A 20,806-nucleotide genomic window follows, 5' to 3' on the forward strand; every position below is an offset into this window, starting at 1 on the left:
TTATAAGTTTTATGAAATGTCTTTCTGCTGTACACTAATGGTTTCATAAATTATTTCTCCACTGCTAAGAACTGATAACTTTTTAAACATTATTCAACAGGCGCTAGCTTTTTTTTGTTTCTCTCTTACTGTTATTTGCTATGGTCAACCTCACACTACAAGACCACCACTATTCACATTAACAGTTGCAATAATAGAGTATGAATCATCTTCACAGTCTAGACAGTGCACATGATGTACTTTGGAGGGCTGAACGGTTTAACCATGAGAACACTCTAGGAGTTTGCTAGACACATGTAAAGTTAGTCCTGATAGGCCCGCAAGTGTAAAAATATTTACAGCTAAGATGCTTCTTACTGCTGTGACAGGGAATTAAGGTGTATAGCAAACCGCCTGTAAAAGTGAAAGAAGAATGCACATTGTTTAGTCAGCATCAGAGTGGAACACATATCACAAGGGGCTGCATGGGACTTCCTCAAGGCAAAGCATGCCAAACCTCCCTGTCTCACCACTGAGTACCATAACTGAATATGCTATGCACCTTAGCAAAGAGGATTTCTGGAAGGAATATGACTGGCTGGTAGCACTGATTCCTTTCATATAGTTCATGTCAAATTTTGGCCCCAAGTCACATTAATCTAAAATCTTTTACTGGTTCAGTGAAAACACCTGCTCTCTGCCCTGGTGTTCATGATGATAGCTATTTGATCTCAAAAAAAGACTAGCAAAGTGGACATCTAAATAACCTCAGCTTTATGCTCTCTACTGTACAGAAAATCTTTATGCTGATAAAATGGAACCTTTACTGCTTAAACCAGTGTACAAGATACATGTTTTTCTTCACTGTACTACGGAGACAAAAAAACATCCTTCACTGTATAATTTTTAAAAAACACCACATAATCACATCATGATGCTTGTTAAGAGCACATCATTAGTAATTTATAAAATGAAAGAACTTTCCCCACCCAGACAACAGTATGGAAAAAAACAATTTTGAAACTCATCATTTTAGTAGATTGAGATGATACAAATGTAGTAACAGCCTTAAAAAAATCTAAAGCATTCTCTACTGGTTTACCTCTTTGCCTTATGTATTTTGCTTTTGAAACAGGTGAAAAATGAGCATAACCCAAGCTTTATTTTCTCTCTTAATTTTAATCAAAAAGTTATTGTAGTATTTTCACTTGTTTGTTGTTTGGCTTGAGAAGCAAGGTGTATTGGTTTTAAATGGTTCTGAAATATGACACTTAATTTTTCAACAAATGACTGAAAAGCGTTATCTGTCTCTACTTGTATGTCTCTACTCAATGGCTTCCAAATCAGTTTACTTCAATAGTAAAAGTGTGCCATTTTCTCCCAATTGTCAGAACCATAACCTATGATGTGAAATTTCAACAGTATTATTCTGAAGTTACTCAGCATTTCTCCAACTTAAATTGTCAGTTACATGCATACAAATTTTAAATACTGTTACTGATATAGAAAATCTGCTTATCTTTCCTAGACCACCTTGGAGCAGAACTTAGCCTTTACAGAACAACCATACACTGGTCAAACAGACTGCATCTGCACAGACAGCCCTAGAAGAAACTCCATTCCTGAGCTGCACCTCAGCTGCATTTTAGGGTGACCACCAGGTCTTCCCCAGTAAGAAACCCAGGTGCCTGGTGCCGAGGGTTCCTTAGTCTAGGCAGTCAGGAAGTGGGGACTCCACAGTGCTCCTCAGAGTACTTGCCAGGCAGCTGAGACACAGCTACAGGCTCCAGCGTATTAATTTGCCACCTACCCAAATCCTGCCACTCTCTCCATCCCTGACACTGTTCCTAGGCTTTCGCAGCAGGGCTGTGCTATGTCCATCATAGCATAAGACTACCAGAACATCAATCCTTTACTACAGCTTTGTACATTTCTGAGCTACCCGTATCTTCTGCATGTTTTAGAATTAGGGACATAAAATAGCAGTCATTAGAAAAAAACCCTAAGTTCCTCATTCAGAGAAGCCACGCTTTCATACATGGTAACACTGCCTGTTTAAGGATTTTGTAAGCTGTCCTTTAATTAAAAAAAAAAAAAAAAAAGGTAGAAAGAGAAATTACATAGAAACAACATTTTAATTAGATCAATTTCCCATTCAACATCTTAATATTCATAAAGTCAAGTTTACTCTGCTATGTGATTTCTGCTTAAAATAGTTATTTTCTATCATTTTTCACAGAATGTGACACTCATAGCCCTCCACACTGCCATGCTCCATACAATTCTCTCACTGGCCACCTTCCTGATTAAGTCAGGGAAGATACAACGACAATACAACACACTAGGAGGCTTCTGGTTTCTCTTCTCTCAGGCCCCAAGGTTAGTAGACCCACTGTAACTATTAAGACACATTAGGAACTATCACTCACTTTTAACTCTGCTACTGTGTTGCCCCCTCAGCATGAGCCTAAGGCTCTTTTTGGCCTCTCTGGCTTCATGAAAGAAAACTGCGTAAGATACATGTATTGTCAACGCCTGACTTTGTGACTGGGACCAGCCACGGCCAGGGCTGGATTCACAGCACCTGATGTCCTAGCTCTTGACTCCTACATCTAAGTTGTCTGAGCTTCCTTTGTAGCTAAGGGAGAAAAATTGGTATGTTCAGGGTACTTCCATCTGTCCTATATCAGACCTTTAGGATGAGAGGCAATAATGTCCTAAAAGTGCCAATTTCTCACCACTGACTGCAAGAGAGTTCTAGACAATGAGCTCAAATATGGACATGCGTAATGTAGATACTGACCGCATGGGTCTGATTGACGCAGACAGATGAAAGCATGTTATTTATTCTTATGAAGGATGACTTGACTTTGGAGTCTAATGTAATTTAGTTGCATTTAACACTGCACCCTAAATATGTACAGTTATAAAACCTCCACCTGCAACCGTAAATCAAATGACTGTTTTCCAGACCAGAAAAATTATAGGCAATATGAAATGAAAAGAATTATAGGTAATATGAAAATAACTGCTTTTTATTTAAGACATTTACCTTATTTCCAGTACCAAAGAAGAATTGATTTTCCAACCTTCTACAGCATGCTGGAAGATTGAGGAGCCACCCTTTCGAATTATCTTATCAGAGCTATTGATCATCGATCTACTCAAACTCAGTTCACCATCTCTGCAATGCAATATAGAAAAGACACAATTACATCAAGGCTAACTCTAGTTTTAAGTAATTTATGTCACAAGCACAAATGACATTTCCTTTTATTAACAACAAAAAGAAGCCATTATCTCCCCTTCAGACTTATACTGCTTGCCAAAGCAAATAAACTGTACCTGTGAGAAATCTATGGGACACCTATATCTAATGCTTGAATATGCAATTTAAGAGCTTAAATATGTTTGTATTTGTAATGAAACACATATAACAAAAATTACAATAAACTCCAAATTGTGAACCTGGACCAAACTTCAGTATGTTTGTGAGGCAGATTCTGCACTTCTATGTTCCAACTTTCCAGTACTAAACTAAGAATTAAGTGTTAACTTTCAAGCCTTGCCCCAGCAATTGCTCATGTTCTACAAGAATGGCCTAATAGACTCCTTTTGCCTCCTATTGATACTAAGAGACTTTCATGCATGGAATTCTGAAATTTAATGGCATACAAAACATAACATTTTCCACGACTTCCTGAAACTTTTGTATGCACACGTTCAAACAACCCCAGTTGTCTTATCCTCTTCATCAATCTTATCATATTCATACATTTTGGTAAGGTAACCTTAAAAAGAGTAAAAAAATGTAGTAAGCTGTGGGTGATGGCCACTGAACATCTGATGACGTATCGTAACATCACCAGTTGCAATGATATTAGCCATTAGGGTCACACAAATGTGACAGAGAAACTAAAACACTGCAAGCACAACTTAAGGTGTTAGGTCTAAAATCTGTTTTTATCCCTATATGTTTCCATTATCTTCCATACTGTTTCCATTTAGGTGCCAGAGCAACATTCAGCTGAGTTCAAACATAGCTGTTAATCATAAATATGTCAAAGCTGTTGGACAGAATCTTATTCTACCATGTAGAATGTCTTGTATCTCAGGAGTATACATAACAGTAATATACAGAAATCTCTTCATGCTCTGAAATACTGCCAATAACAATAAATTCACTTAGCTTGCAAACAGAACTTTTGACCACCAGCCACTCAACCAACAAATGGAAAAGGTGTGACACTGTAAGCTTTCTAGGGAATCACTGACTCTTGTCTTCCTGTGGCTCTAAGTTCTTAAAACAATTGGATCCTGGCCCTTAGTAAGAGCTACAGCAACATTACTGCAGTATATATATAAAGTATTAATATTTGGTAAATTATATAGCAGACTAAACTCAAACTAACCTGCAATGGGACGTTAATTAAGCTAAGTTAACAAAGCTGGTAACACAGTCATTTGCAAAAAATGCTATGATTACAAAAGCCCCTGGAACTAATAAACCAGTATTATACACTTAATCAAAAACACTGATTACTATCAATGCTCTCCCTCCCTCATCCCCTCTACGCCAACATGCTGCAGCACTGACGTTGCACTGGCTCATAGGTAAGGGTGCCACCTACCGAAAAACCTACAACTTTAAGCAATCCTGTGGGTACAAGATCTGTATGCAAATTATCCAAATCACGCTAACTTGAGGGCATGGGAGGATGCTGCAGAAGTCCTAAAATTCAATAACCAGAATGTAATTAATACTTTTTGCTATTTTAAAATGTTTTATTCCCTAAAAAAAATCCATAATGGTTGTAAATATATTTATTACATATATTTTCCTGCATGTATTTTCTAGATGCATTGAGTGGATGCATCTGAAGGAAAATTACCAAATACATCCAGGTATGTATTTGGTACATATAAAGTCTAAGTCTAAAAGTACTTCAGAGATGTCTCCAGTTTATGCTGGCTTAAATGTTACCAGTAGACACTTTAACAGTGACACAGGTGACAAAACTTAGCAACAAAGTATATTGCCAACACCTAAAGCACCATAGCATTTGAAATGCGGTTATCTTCCATACTCACAGTTTACATCTGCAGTGAGCTATACAGATTGTACAGTAAAACTATGTTAAATTATGTTCTTGTGAGCTACAAGAAAGTCCTAGGCACTTTGTGTTAAAGTTCTACAATGAACACAAAGGTGCTCACTTACATGCTCCTCTCCCTTTTATTGGTATTGTTTTATTTAATTTTCACTTAAAGTGAGATTAAATAAACTAACACATAAAAAACTAAATTTACTCCAGAAAATTCTTCATTGTGTAAACAACTGTGAAATAAATTTGGGCTACTTTGTTTCTCCTAGAATCACTGCAAATCCTCTCTGATGTAAATGAAACAGCTGCCATAGTGTGACAGCAACTTGTGGCTGGCAGTGTCAAACTTCACTATGAATTACCTTGCCTTGGTGACCAATCAGACCAATATAATAAGACTATCTCTTCTCCTGAAGACAGTTCATTAAATATAAATAACTGTCTTCAAGCATATTCCGTATCAGTAGAAGATAACAATGGTTTAAGAAACACTGCATTCCACATAATATGCATGTGTCATTACTTGCTTAACCTTTAAAGCGACATTACTGTCTACTTAAAGAAGGGCATGCTTTCACAATTATTCTCCTAGCAAACTTTGCTACGAGAACATAGATGATTTAAGGTTTATCACATACTTTGGAATTGCACATAGTCCATTTTGGAATGTCTGGGATTTACCTGCAGTGTCACTAATAACCATAAAATGGGCCACCTCGCGCATTCACAGTTCTGCATTACTGGTATTTCTGGAAGTAAAACATCCCACAGAAAACTGACTTTGCTTTCCCATGGGCCCAGTCAAAAATAACCAAACGGCATAAGCCCTTCCTTCAGGAGAAAGGCAAGTATAACGTCAATACCGGCAGCACATACTAGTAATACACTTGGGGGGGGGTTCCCGTTTCGTACAGTAATGGATGGGACAACAGGTTGGGAAAAGAAACTATATACCAATATCCTTAGCCAAAGTGATTAGCACCATACTGCACAAGAAGTCTCACTGATACCAAGAAGTAGAGATATCACTAAATGACTTGGCAGAAGTGCATTACAGCTATATTTTAAAGTGTTGTTAAGGACACATATTTATGACTAAATACACTTATTCTCTTTCATTTAATATTAAATCATCAGTTCATTTTAGTACCTTTTAAATAATGTCAAACAATGTATCATAAACTGGAGGGGGCTTTTTTTGCAAATGTATATGGATTTTACCCAGTGACTAATTTCTGAATCATTTTAGCAGCTACCTCCAGTCTGACAGGAAGGAGTACATATTAAGAAACATGGGTTACTTTTAATGCTGATTCTCCCTCACACAATTGTTTTCACATGTATTTTTGCACACCTACAACCCAAAATTTTTAAACTTCGGTACATCTCATAAGTATGCAAGATACCACAGCATCATGGCAGAAACTGGGCTTACACCCAGGCTGAACATGAGGGGAAAGTTACCAGCAAGTTGTGAAAATCTTTAATACCAAGGGAAGCAAACATCACATCATCAACCATACACACACACAGGCGAGGCAACCCTGTGCTCCTGGGAGGTGCCAGGGCCACTGCCACCCAGCTGCGTGCAGCTGCCTGCACCCTGCTCCCGCACTGGCCTGCCTGGGCAAGGGCCGGGAAGAGGGATGCACTTTCTGCCTTTAACTCTGAGGATCGCGGGGGCTAAGGAGGCACTAAGTAGGCTGTAATTGCCCCAGCTTCCTCCAGGCCCGTACAGGCACTTACAACCTCCTTATTCCTCCTCCTCAAATTAAGGCAAGGGCTTACACCCATGGACAAAAATCTGCTATGAATGCATCTCCCCCCCAGCCGATTTGCACAAGCAAACAGAAAGTGCAAGGCCCTTCCCCGCCTTTGCTTATTTCACTATGCCACCACAGAATTTACACATCCCACCTGTGAAAACAAAAAATTATACCCCTCCAAGGAGAAACAGGTTTGGTTGAAAACCCAACATCTTCACGGGATAGCTGCAAGTTGGGAGAAAAATGAGAAATACAGGCATGCACATACACAAACACAAGGCATGACAAAGAGAAAGCTGAGGTACAAACCGAAAAATGGCAAGGGATTTTTCGCCTTTTATTTTCAACCGAAGACAGGCAGGAGACGGAAAATATGTAACAGTGGGTCTCAGCAAGGGACCAAGGTTTCCAGCGGAGGAGCCTCGGGAGCTAAGGGGGATGTCCCTCATACTCTCAGAGCAAGCATCCCCAAGGAGCAGCGAAGTTAAGCACAGCTCCCAGGCAAACTTCAAGGACGCAGGCAGGGGCCACGCGGAGCTGCCAGCTGCCGCACACCCCGGCACGCTCGCCTCTGAAGGGCTCCCAAAGCAGGAAACGAGTCACAACGCGCCCCACCACCACCTCCAGCCACCCCGGGAAACAGCCGCGGCCAGGTGAACTTCGCCGGCGCCTCCTATTACTCGGGCTGGGGGGAGCAGCACCAGCCGCAACGCCCGTACCGGGCAACCTCCACCCGTCCCCGTCCCCTCGCCCGCAGCCGCTGAGCGCCGCCCGCCAAACCCGCTCGTAGCCCGTCCCGCAGCGGTACCCCCGCCCCGCACAAGCCCCCCCTTTCCCTGCGTCGACCAGCGAGAGCGCCAAGTTGTGGTGGCACCGCAGGGGAGCAGGTCACGGCCCGGGTGCTGCCGGGCGACCTGAAAACCCGGGTGGGGCCGCGGGGAGGACCTCAGGCAGCGACATCACCCCGCCGCCCCCTCGGAGCCCTCCCGGCGCAGCGCTCCGCAATTACCCGGCGAGCGGTGCCTCCTGGCGCTCCTCAGTCCGCGCTATTTCTTTCGTCTTATAAAAGATGAGGAGGAGACTTATCGTGCAGACAGTCCACCTCTTCCTGACTGAACGCATGTCTTCTGCGAAACGCGGTCCCCCTCCCCCTTTTCCTTTGTTTGTCAGGGGTGTGCGGAAAACAACTCCACACGCGGCACAAATTGCCAAAAACACAGTAATAATTTCTTTTCGAAATAATCAAAGAAAAAAATAAAAATCAGGCGGGCGCAGATGCTGGCGGCCGTTTGGCGTTCAGTTTGCCTTTCTTTCACCCTGCCCTCCCCTGCCCAGGAGCCGGAGTCGCAGGCGGCGGCTCGCTCTCCTCGGCGGGGGAGACAAGTCCGTGGAGTCGCCGCTGCGCGCCCGCCGAGCCGAGCCGAGCCGAGCCGAGCCGAGCCGAGCCGAGCCGAGCCCCTCCCGTCGCTGCGCCGCTCTAGCTCCGGCTTCACTGCGGCCCCGTTGCGATCGCGGCGGCGGCGGCCCGGGGGCGACGCTGGCGCCTCCCTCCCCGCGGCGGGCGGAGCGCGGCCAATGGGCGCCGCGCGGGGGCGGACACCTGGCGCCGGGCCGAGGAAGGGAGCAGTCCCGGCTCGGGGCTGCAGGGCGGTAGGGGCCCGCGGCAGCGGGAGGTGAGCGCCGCCGGGCGCGAGCGCACGGGGGGGCACCCGCTGGGCCGAGCCTGGAGCTCCCCCCCAGCCCCCCCCGTTTTGTAGCCCCGCTGTGTTTGGGGAGGGAGCGTCTTTCTCCCTTGAAGCACGTTGTACCCCGTCGCCCGTTGGGTTTCAGAAAGTTTGAGTAAAGGACCGCCAGCGCAGTGCCCGCCTGATTTTTATTTTTTTTTCTTCGATTGTTTCGAAAAGAAGTATTACAAGAAACGACATGCTTTCGTTTCTGAGAAGGGTAAGGGCTTTATTAAATTTTTCTTTTTCTCTCTTCCCCCGATGGACGGTTGGATCTTGAAAAGGGCATTGGGAGGTTTTCCCCAGCCTTGGAGCACTGCCTCGGCAGCAATCCCGGCCCCGGCACCAGCGGGAGAATGCGGGTGTGTGTGTGTGTATGTGTGTCGCCGAGGCTCACAAAATCAAATTAGGCAGGTGATAAAATTTATTTAAATCAAAATTGTTTAGCAGAAAACTAACTAGAAACGAGGCTTATAAAAATCGTTCAACACTCCGACAACATCAGTAAACCACAGGTTCACGATAATGTACTAAGGAATTAATACTGCACAGGCGGCCTTAGAAATGAGGCTCCAAAATGTGCACAATCACCCACCTATGAGATGGGGGCTCAACGTCGAGGGGTTTCCTTGGGCGGCATCCAGACCCAAGGGGAGAGTCCTCGACTGCAGACCCACTGCTCCAAGGACGACCAACTCAACTTGCCCTCCGGTGGGGTCCACTTATACCCTGGTCGAATCTGACCTGTGGCCAGTTCTGATTGCCTGAGGGCCTCAACTTCTGCTCCTCGCCCAAGGTATGTACTGTCCCATACGGCTGCGAAAGTAAGGGCACAAAAAGTAAGGATGCAGCAGTCCTAATGCCCCCGGTCTTTTATCAGGGCAGGTGCATCTGCCACGGGGTGGGGTGGGGGGGAAGGAAGGTAAACGGCAGGGCCCCTGCACACCCCTTAATTTGGGCTAGATGATCTACCTGTTGATGCCATTTCGCAGCGGGGGTTCCATGGCCTTTTACCCATCCCACCTTTAGGAGTTGTGATCTGCCTATTTCTAACAATTGCTGCCAGTCTCCATCTCTCTAGACTTTTGTACAGCCTGCTTCCCACTGATTGGATTCCCATTGGCACATCCACTCCATGGCACCCTTATAGGTTGCCTAGGAATTAGTGTAAATTATGGTGGCGCCATTCTCTGCCGCCAGCAGAAGGGCACGTAAGTCCCCTACCTATGCACTACCTTCCCCCTCCTCTGTAATTGTTTTCCCAGTACCGATTTCCAATGCCACTGCTTTATATTGCCACCTGAATCCCACTCAGTGGGTAGATGCCTCTGTGAACCACACTCCTCATGTGTCTGAGCCTGCATTCAGTTTGGGTGCCTCTTTGATCAGGGAAGGTTTATAGGGTTGGTGCAGCAAAACTGGGACTGGATTCACAGGCTTTTGGAGCTTAGAGGCTTTGACTGGGCCCTCTCTTAATGGCAGTAACTGACTTAACTCCCTCTAGATAGGCATACCGCTTCCGTATTGTGGCCTTCTGGGCCACTCCCTCAGGAGAGGGTGATCCCTTGAGGACCAAATTTAGCAGAAGGAAAGGGCCTTGTATTACAATATCTTGAGAAGTATGTAACCTCTCTGCTTCCTTAACTGCCCTGGTAAGTGAGAGGAGTCCCTTCTCCCACTCTGAGTACCCTTGTTCAGCTTCCTTGAATGAGGTAGAAAAGAATAATAAAGGTCTAGCTGGCCCCCTCAATCCCTTTTGAAATATAGTGCAATAGGAGGCATGTTCTGCAAACCCCCATTCTACCCTCAAGAGGTCTTGTCAGTGTAGTGGGCCTAGCCTCTGATAGATCTTAAGTTCATCCTTTAGGACATTAAGGTTCTCTGTATGTTGTGGAGTCCAATCTCATTCCTTATTCTTTCAGAGCAAGTCATATAAAGGGTGGGCAGTCACTGAAAGCCCCAGGGATTTGTTTTCTCCAATAGCCTAATGTACCTTACAATTGCTGTAATTCTGTCTTATCGCCTGGAGTTCACCCCTTCTCAATAGCCAACAGGCTATCGCCAGGCTCCGCAATTGCTCCAGCTATCCACCAAACTCCCAGGGATTTAACTTCTTGTCAGGGGGCCTTGGCATTTAGAAGGCAGGATATCTGGCCCATTCTTAGTCAACAGGTTCCAGATGGCTTTGGCTGCTTGCCCTACCTGGTCTTTGTTATCTCCATCAACTAGGATATCGTCTATGTACTGATATATGCAGACACCTGATGACACTTCCACAACCTCGAGGAGTTTGGCTAAGGCATTGTGAGCAATATTGGGGAGTGTTTGTATCCTTCTGGGAGTCGATTAAAGGCATATTGGGTCCCTTCCCAAATAAAAGCAAACTGGGGCTTATCCTCTTCCCTTAACGGGATCATAAAAAACATATCCTTAACATCTAGGGTGGCCATCCACAGATGGGCAGCTGCCTGTATTGACGTCACTATTGAAGTTATGCTTGGGCCAGCAGTGGTTAGTGGTGGGGTATTACTGTTTATCCTCCTGTAGTTGATCATTAAATGCCATCACCCATCTGTCTTACGAACTGGCCAGACTGGAGAGTTATAAGGGGAATGCATCCAACTTATGACCTGTCTTTTCTTGAGGTCACTAATTACCTCTGAAATGCCCCGTTTAGCAGCAGTTGGTAGCAGATATTGGGGATAGATTGTGGTAGCGTGGGAGCAAGCTGCAGGGTCTTAACATGATGGCCTCTGCTGTTCTGCTTCTGAAACTCCACACCTTGCCACTAAGCAAATACCATCGTTTGCCCACTAATACATCAAATCCCAATACATTTCTCTTATAAGGGCTCAGAGCCACCTCCACGGCCATCATCCACTTTTCCCCAGGTAGCCAAGGTTGAGTTCAAGCTATGGGATACTTTTCTGCTGCACCTGTCACCCTTATTATGTTTATAGTTTTTCTCGGTCGTTAATTCCTAACTCATCAGCTTGTTGCTCATTTAGAACACTAATTTGGGCCCCTGTATCGATTAAGAACTCTAAACGTATTTGCTTTGGACCCACGGAGACATGTATATATAAGATTCCTTGTCAGTGGACCATTAGCAGGAATTCACCATTCGGAGTGGGCAGTCCGAACACCAAAGGGCGGCTTCTAGTTTTTTAACACATTCAGTCCCCTCGCAGGGACACAAAAGGGTTAACCGTGTCTGCACTATTGTAAGGGAGGGTGGTTGCCGTGTTTCCGTGTTTCCCCTCGATCTTTGGTTTTCCCCTCTAGCAATTCCACCAGTTTCTGCATAGGTGGATTGCCCGTGCAGCACCGCCCGGGGTGCTCCCAGTGGTAACGCCTTTTGCCAAAGGTTGTTCCTTCCCGCATCAAGACCACGATTCCTGAGTCTGCCTCGGGAAGGTGCAGGCTCCCTGCGGGGAGGTCGTCCGGGGTGGGGGTTTTGGCTAGCTTGTCGAACACTCCTGATCCCGGATCAGTCCATCCCATCTTGCGCCCATGAGTGACTATATTGTGTAACATCTCCGCCCAAGTCATCACGTGCGCGGGTGGATTCTGAGGGTTTTGGCGATTGTGTTCTATGGCTTTCCCTCTGGGTCCTTTCTCTGAGAGACCGAACACATCTTTTTAAAGTGTCCGGCAGCTCTCTAATGAGGCGTCTAAGGTGGGTGGGGTCCACTGGTGCAGCCATCGGTGCCCCGTGCTGCCCTCTCTCATACATTGCCTGAATGCAATCAGCCTTTTGTACTTCTTCCGCTAACTCCGACAATCCATTTACCCGGATAGTAATAGGCTCCCCTCGCTCTTTGCGATCCACACCCCCAGCCCAACAAGCCACTTGGGATGTTACCGACTGGTTGTCTGCTGGCCCATCACTCAGAAACGCTCTGGGACCCCAAAATCCCCTAGCCTCATCGTCACCCAACAGTATCCAATCCCCCTCCCCCCCGATAAAGAGACACGCCACAAATACTCAGTTTCCGTTTCTCCCGCTCTGCACGAAAACCTAGCTTGTAATTCACTGAGCTCGGGTCCCGTACAGGGGGTGGTATGGACAGTGGCTTGGGGGTTCCTGGCTCGGGGACCCGTATGCCTCTCTGTTTTAGTAAGAGGTCGCACTTCTTTTTCCTCCAATTCCTCCGTTTCCTCAGAACTATTTTCATCAGGGTCTCCTCAAATGTCCTTATCCCAATCCTCGGGATCTGCACCTGCAATTAACTTTCAGATTTGGACAAGACTGGGGCGCTTTTTCACTTGTGCTAGCATGATCTCAAATTTTTGTTCTAATAGACGCAACTGCTCCCTTTCTCTTTTCAGTTGTCCTTTTAAACAATCGATTTCTAACTGTTTCTTTAAATTGCTCTTTTCTAATACTCCGGAGTAGTTATAATAATCTTGCGCTTGAATTAAACAGGCACCCAGGGTGGCACACATGGTCCCTTTACCTTTACCATCTCCATTATTCCTGTGGCATTGTTCTTACTCTCTCTGCAAGCACTGCTGGGTCGAACCGCTTCTCCTTCACCCAATCTGTACCTGGGGGAGAAGGGCTGCATCTGTGCCTCTGTAATAATTCCTCTAGTGCCATTATCCTGCCAACTATGCCAATTTAATGTCGCGGAGGCTCACAAAATCAAATTAGGCAGGTGATAAACAAAATAGACTTTTTTTAAAGCAAAACTGTTTAGCAGAAAACTAACTAGAAACGAGGCTTATAAAAATCGTTCAACACTCCGACAACATCAGTAAACCACAGGTTCACGATAATGTACTAAGGAATTAATACTGCACAGGCGGCCTTAGAAATGAGGCTCCAAAATGTGCACAATCACCCACCTATGAGATGGGGGCTCAACGTCGAGGGGTTTCCTTGGGCGGCATCCAGACCCAAGGGGAGAGTCCTCGACTGCAGACCCACTGCTCCAAGGACGACCAACTCAACTTGCCCTCCGGTGGGGTCCACTTATACCCTGGTCGAATCTGACCTGTGGCCAGTTCTGATTGCCTGAGGGCCTCAACTTCTGCTCCTCGCCCAAGGTGTGTACTGTCCCATACAGCTGCGAAAGTAAGGGCACGAAAAGTAAGGATGCAGCAGTCCTAATGCCCCCGGTCTTTTATCAGGGCAGGTGCATCTGCCACGGGGTGGGGTGGGGGGGAAGGAAGGTAAACGGCAGGGCCCCTGCACACCCCTGCCGGGGGGTTAGCCCCGGAGCCTGGCCAAATCCACTGCCCAAACCCCGCTCCCCGGCATCCTGTTTCGTCTACATGGTCTCAATATGGCTGTTACTTCCATACTTCTGCTAGGACTATTTCTGTGAAATGCACAAAAAAAATCCCGAAACCCAAAACAAAATAAAAAAAACCTTTAAAACACATAACACAACATGAAAAAGAAATCATCAGCTATATCCATTTTTCTCAGTATTATTTTGCCCTCTTTGAAGTGACTGGGCTGTCCTGGACACCCCTCATTCTGTGTGACAGGGATCTGCCTGCAGCCCTTAAGTTTGCATTTGTGGAGCAGGCTTCAACACCAACATCACTCTTCTCCCACGGGAGTCCAGGAAGGGTTTGTGACAAATCTAGTGTGACTCCTGTTCTCTTAACTTAGGTTAAGAGCGGGAGCTCATGGGATGACAGAACCTTTCCTGGGTCTGCTTGGTCTGATATGCTGTGTCCAGAACTGTTTGGTAACAGACATTTCACAGCCAGATGCAAGCAAATTTGGAGATAAGCACGGGTTTTTCTTTCCCGAGAGAGTATTCCCTCACAGGCATTAACATGAAGAAAGGTTAGAGAAATCCTAGAGAAGTCAGGGCTGCTAATACTTATGTTCTAAAAATCAATTTTGTTTAATAGGAAAGGTTTAATTCAGCCTCAGTGGAATGGAATGGAAACTTTGCAATTCTCTGCCACACAAGCCAGATCATGCTATGTTTTCTGTCGCCTTCTCTGCTGTGGCTCTGATAACGTAGTCTCAGAAAGTGACCTCTAAATAGCATCAGCAGCAAAAGGAGAAAAACCCATTCTATCTGTGAGCATGAACTTCGGATTTTACTTGGTATAATTGATGTCAGATAGTGTGCTGGTTTTGGCTGGGGTAGGGTTAATTTTCTTCATAGAAGCTAGTGTGAGGCTATGTTTTGGATTTGTGCTGAAAACAGTGTTGATAATACAGAGATGCTTTCATTATTGCTGAACAGTGCTTACACAAAGTCAAGGCCTTTTCTGCTTCTCACACCACTCCACCAGCAAGTAGGCTGGGGGTGCACAAGAAGTTGGGAGGGGACACAGCCGGGACAGCTGACCCCAACTGACCAAAAGGATATTCCATATCATATGACATCATGCTCAGCATATAAAGCTGGGGGTACAAGAAGAAAGGGGGGGATGTTCAGAGTGATGGCGTTTGTCTTCCCAAGTAACCGTTATGCATGATGGAGCCCTGCTTTCCTCGAGGTGGCTGAACACCTGCCTGCCGATGGGAAGGAGTGAATGAATTCCTTGTTTTGCTTTGCTTGTGCATGCAGCTTTTGCTTTACCTATTAAAATGCCTCTATCTCAACCCACGAGTTTTCTCACTTTTACCCTTTCAATTCTTTCCTCCATCCCACTGTGGGGGAGTGACTGAGCAGCTGTGTAGTGCTTAGTTGCTGGCTGGGGTTAAACCATGACAGGCAGTGTCTTCTAGAAAAAAAAGTGGATTCAATGCAAAACCCTATTTAATACCAGTGTAAAAACTGCATCACTTGTTCAGCTTAAAAGTTAGGATTCCCTCAGTCTTGTCAGCCCTGTTGAACATCTGTAATACTCTTTTTTGTACATTATATTATTTTTGTATATTAGATTATTTTTATAGTTGGATGGGCTCCTCAGCAACAGATACTGAAAATGTATACATAGGATCCTAAATTCACCCACCTTCAGTGGTGGTTTTACTCGGTTCCCCACAACTACCAACGGCAGCTTACAGTATCAGTTAGCCACAGCAGCTCTTGGTTTTGTGCCAGGCCATGTACACATTCAGAAAGTAGTGTGCCTTCATCTTCTTCTTCCCCACCTTCTGCTGCACTTCCTTCCCCCTGAAGCTTAAAACCCAGCTCCCCTGCTGCTTCATGTGGACTAATTCTCACCCCACACAAGGAATCCCTGCTTGCATCCACAAGACTTGAGGACTGATGGTGATGGGTGTCATGAGGTGCCTTGCCCAGCAGTGCACTTTTCTCTCTGTGCTCAGTCTGCTTGCAACCAGTCTGACTGAAACTGACCTCCACCACCCAGAGAGGCCAAAAAAGTTAATTCCAAACTGACTGTATGTATAGGTAGCCACAGCAGCCTCATCCAGGCATGTGGAAACTTTCGGGAATTTTTTATGTCTGTGTGGTTTTAAATGCCATCAGCAGTACCAGCATGTGCTCTATGATGCTCCCAGCACCCTTGAGAAACATATCTAATATTGTAACTACAAACTCTAAACCCTCAAGACTCCAAAGCTTTTATTCAGTTATTAAAATGTAAAAGTGTCAGTTTACACTTGAGTAAAATATGGAGAAGAACACTTCTCCAAAAGCACACATTAATAATCTGTGGCCATTTTCCTGGAAATTCAGGCTGTTCCCATGCCTGAGATTCTACTACCACGAAAACACACTGCTGGGTCAGAAGAGGACTGAGAGGTATCCCAGCGCATCCCCTGTCACAAGGCAGGATTTGCAATATCAGTCATGTACCTGACCCATATCATCTAACCTGTTCTTGAAGACTTCTGCTGTTGGCAGCTCCACCACCTGTCATCTCCATTGATCTGATCCTGCAGTGATTGACCGTCTTCACCTTCTGTGCATGCTATTGAGGTTATGCTAATACATGCTAAGCTCTGAGGTTATCTGTGTAGCAGGGTCCCAGAGTCACAGGAGCTGCTTAAAAGTTGATCCAGGGCAAGTTCCCAACTTGTTCAGTGCTCTCCCAAATCAGTCCTGATCTCTATTTTAGAAACAGCCTTACAGTTGTGACTACAGTGAGGAAGACCCCTCTCATAGCCATTCTGACCAGGTTTCCCTCCTAATATGCTCTTATTCTCTAGCTCTCTGATGTACTCAAGTAACAGGCAGATGCATATAGTATATAGGTATATAGCATATATATAACATAATTGAGCCAGGTGGTACATTTCATTTGCAATGACAAAGTTTATTATAACACAAAATGAGTTTACTGTATAGAGAATTTAAACATTCATATCTAGTACTTCACCAATTCCTTTAATCACCTTTCTTTAATGTATCATTAACAGCACTTCATAACTCTTAACAAGCTATCTAAATTATACCTTGAAATGGTTTTCTCTTTCTCATACAATCTAATGATATTTAAATAATGAATAGAGTTTATATCAGATAGTATGGTTTATTCTATATGAATTAAAGGAATGGTTTAGCTCTGTGAACCCAGAAACCTCTTCAGTAAATCCTATTTCATGGCAGCTGGTGATTACAGTAAAATTTCTTTCCTGAAGACTACTGGAGGAAAAAAAGTGTGAATAATACAAATAATCATGCATTTAAGCATTTCATATTTCAGAGTGCTAATTAGTTCCTGCAGCAAAGAGTTCTTGAAAGGCTGCATTTCATGCTGAAGAAAGTAGCTAGAAACTTGAAACATTTACATTTGTTAAAACATATTACCGTATAAGTCCTTTTTGCATTGAGTGTTTCACGTTGTGTGTGGGTGCCCAGAAATATCTTCTGACTTAATTCTGTCCTTGTTAACACTGAGGACAGAGAAACACTAGAAGAGATCACCTGGGGAAGCTGTGGTATTTCCATCACTGGATGTCTTTAGGACCAAGTTACATAAACCTCTGGATTCATAACTCAAGGTGGAAGGATGGATGAGGTAACTTTTTCAGGTCCCTTCTACCTATTTTTTTAATACATAATTTTAATGTAAATCTGCTCAATTTACAGTAAGTTGAGCTTTCTGATTCCTATACAATAACTCCTAATAGAATACTGCATATTATGGAAAGGTCGTATGTTCATACATGCTTCTCTTTCAGGAATAGGCGTGGATGATGCTTCATTCTTGTATTTGCTTAACACTTTTAACTCTGATTTAGTCCTATGCAATGTGTTTAATAGTGTTAACTATACAAATTTTGTTGTAAAAAAGAAACATCAGTTAAAACTATGAACGATTCTTTGAGAAATTTTTAAGTACTACTGATACTTAGATCTGTTTTTATGCAGACATCAGTATCCTTCAATATTTTCATTGATGGCTCAAGCACAGACACCAGACATCCCCATTTTTTGCTTAATGTCGGTGTGCACAGACCATGAATACTTTGCAGAAGTACTCTTACAGCCAAAATCTGAATATCTTCTGTGCTTCTATTTGTCATCATCCATACATACTTTTGTTAAAATGTCTTCCTCTCTGAAATATAATCTACTTGCTATTGTAGTAGAAGTATAGTCCTGTATTACATTTTTAGCATTACTGGCATTGCAAATAGCATTTCAAATATGTCAGCTTTATAATGCAACAGCTTTTCTATAGGCAGCAGAACTAAAGATGATGCAGTGAACTGCATTTTTGTGTAGTTATTCCACTGTACGTGACTCAAGGTTTGGTTTGGTGGTGCTTAAATTTCTCTTGATGTTTAGAGACACAAAAAGCAGGTCAGAATCCATATTGAGATTCACTTCCCCTTTCGTTTTTGTGACTAACATGCAATGATGACATAGTGATTGCAATCACCTTGCAGAACAACCACAGGCTCAATAATGTGGAGACAGTTGCAATAAGTTTACATGAATGTCTCAGCAGTTTCTTTGTGTGTGTGATAGGAAAAGAACATCTTTTTCTCTAGAAGAAATGCTAGAGCAATTCCTTAGAAAACATTCCTTAGAAAACATGAATCCTAATGAAGCCATATTCTCTGTTTTACATTCTTTTGTGCAGTAATGTATTTATTCAGTACAGAGGTCCCCAGGTGAAGTTGCAGTGTAACAGCAAGGAAGGATGTTTAATTTAGGGACACACACAGTTGTGGTTATTGCATTGCAGACTTCTCTGATTCAGGAACATTTTTATACAGTAGTAAAATATAAACTATATTAACATTTCAAGGAGAGTGATCGTGCAGATAGAGGCCAACCTAAAAGAAGACATAGTCAGTTGTCAGGACCTCCTCCTTACTTTTGTGACATGGGATATTGCAAATGTCCCATAGATACTGGTTATAAATATGCAAATTTTCTGCTAATTCAAAATGGCTATCAGCTAGTATGCCTTTTGTGCAGTAATGTGCAGGAAGGCTAAAACCTCATTGCTTTAAATCAAAACGGCTATCACATTCCTAGAGGCTGTATGTGTGAGATTTGATAATGATGAGCTGCTCTAGTTCCAATATTTTTTCAGTGAGACTCAAGACAGTCTGCCCTAAGGGAAAATAATCATCCTGTATTTTTTATAATTGGGATGAACAGAAAAAATGAGGAAATAGAAATAAGGATTAGAGAACACTGGGAAACTGACAGAAGAGAAGAAGAGAGAAGAGGAAGTAGTTATAGAATAAGGATGGGGATGAAGGGATTAAGGGTTTGGGAACTGGCAGAGAGGGAAACAGCTGTATCTGGTCCAATAAAAGAAATGGGGGAAAAAGTTGAGAGTCCAGAGAAGGTACAAGAAACTACTTGAATGGAGGAGCATGACTACCTCAGTCCTACTGAAGAAGCTGAGGTAAGAAATGCATACAGTTGTGTTTGGCTTTTGTCTTGATTTGTCCTCCCTGTGAGAGTAAAACAGTCGTCTCCCTTGCTTAAATGTGCCTGAGCCTGTGTTCAAGCCCTAAATTCACTTCACTGTTCAGATACAATTCTGTTTTGGAGTCTGAATGCAGAATTTGTCTTTCTAGAACATAAAGCATCATTCAGCTAGGAGGCTGCTGTTTACTTAAAAGTTTATTTTTGGTCAAATGAAAGAAAGTCAAGAAAATTTCTGGCCATATTTCCATCCTTGAAGTTTAACAATCTGTAAATTACAAACACAGTTAAAACATAACTAGATAAATGGTTACAACTCCAGAAAGCACTCCTTTTTCTGATTACACCAAACCTCCAGTTCCTCTCTTCATAAGGGCTACAAGGCATCTTTTCCTTCAGACACTGAACCTAGGCCTAATGGTTTAACTATTCCCAGGTAAGACTGCTGGGAGTTAATCAAGAAAACCTTCATTACTGTCCAGCCCCACCAAGACTTTCCTTATGAGTCATGGAAAATTACTAAGAGTTTAAAAGGACTATGAACACCTTCTTACGATGTTAATTGAGCTGTCCGCATTGCAGAAGGAGAGATGAAGAAAGATCATGGCTGTATGTTAACATTGGGTTAGTCCTGATTTTTTGTGCTTGCTCATGCCTGCAGTGAAGCCTTGGTCCAAAGTGGATCATCTTAGGGGTTAGGGTTAAGGGTTAGGTTTGGGGTGAGAGGTCAGGTTTGGGGTTAGGGTTTAGGGTTAGAGTTAGGGGTTAGGGTTGTTAGGATTCAGGTTATGGTCATTAGGGTTATGGTTAGGGGGTTAGGGTTAGGTGTTAAGGGCTAGGGGTTACAGGTTAGTTAGGGTTAGGGTTGGGGTTCGGGGTTATGGTTAGGGTTAGGTTTAGGTTTAGCTCATCTGCATTGAGTCTGTTCTTTTTTTAGGTGGCCTCAGATCAGTGATCCCAGTAGAGTCCCTTATTACATGGGACATCAGGAAGACCCCAAATTGTCTGCCCTATATAGGTCCTCTGGTGTTTCCAATAGGCCTCCCAAGATAGGAAGGGAGATCAGACTCAGGCAGATCATCTCTGTTCTTGCATACTCATTCAACATGGCACAAAAAGTCCATGTTCGTTTAGAACAAGCTCAATCTTTCTCTTTTGTTCTTCTATGCTTTAGGCAAGCTTCTAGAGCTGAAAGACCTAGGGGATCACAGCAAGGAGAATTTAGGTTTCTGCCCAGCCCAGACCCATGCACAAAATACAGCACCAAGGTACTTATTCAGATGCAATGTTGATTGGTTCTGCCTGAAATTTTAAGTCCTGCTTTCTGCTAAGAGGCAATAGGCAAACACAAGACAGGGAACATTGTGTGTGATTAATTGTAGTTAAGACATGTTGTCAGCACACCTGCTACCAGACTACTCTTCAGTTGTTACTGCAGAAATGAAGTT

The 20,806-nt window shown here is 43.8% G+C and overlaps 1 protein-coding gene across 1 annotated transcript in view; it reads right to left on the reverse strand.

The window, feature by feature from the left end:
* ST8SIA4 (ST8 alpha-N-acetyl-neuraminide alpha-2,8-sialyltransferase 4) overlaps positions 1-8,358 on the reverse strand; it is a 63,691-nt gene extending 55,333 nt beyond the window's left edge. The window contains exons 1-2 of the mRNA XM_075526820.1: positions 7,860-8,358; positions 3,032-3,163 (exon numbers count right to left, since the gene is read on the reverse strand). Coding sequence (XP_075382935.1) covers positions 3,032-3,163; positions 7,860-7,972 — 245 coding nt within the window. The 5' untranslated portion in view covers positions 7,973-8,358. The remainder of the gene's footprint in view (positions 1-3,031; positions 3,164-7,859) is intronic.
* Positions 8,359-20,806: the final 12,448 nt, after the last annotated feature.

The sequence above is a fragment of the Mycteria americana genome, chromosome Z, assembly GCF_035582795.1.
Source record: "Mycteria americana isolate JAX WOST 10 ecotype Jacksonville Zoo and Gardens chromosome Z, USCA_MyAme_1.0, whole genome shotgun sequence".
NCBI classification, from domain to species: Eukaryota; Metazoa; Chordata; class Aves; order Ciconiiformes; family Ciconiidae; genus Mycteria; species Mycteria americana.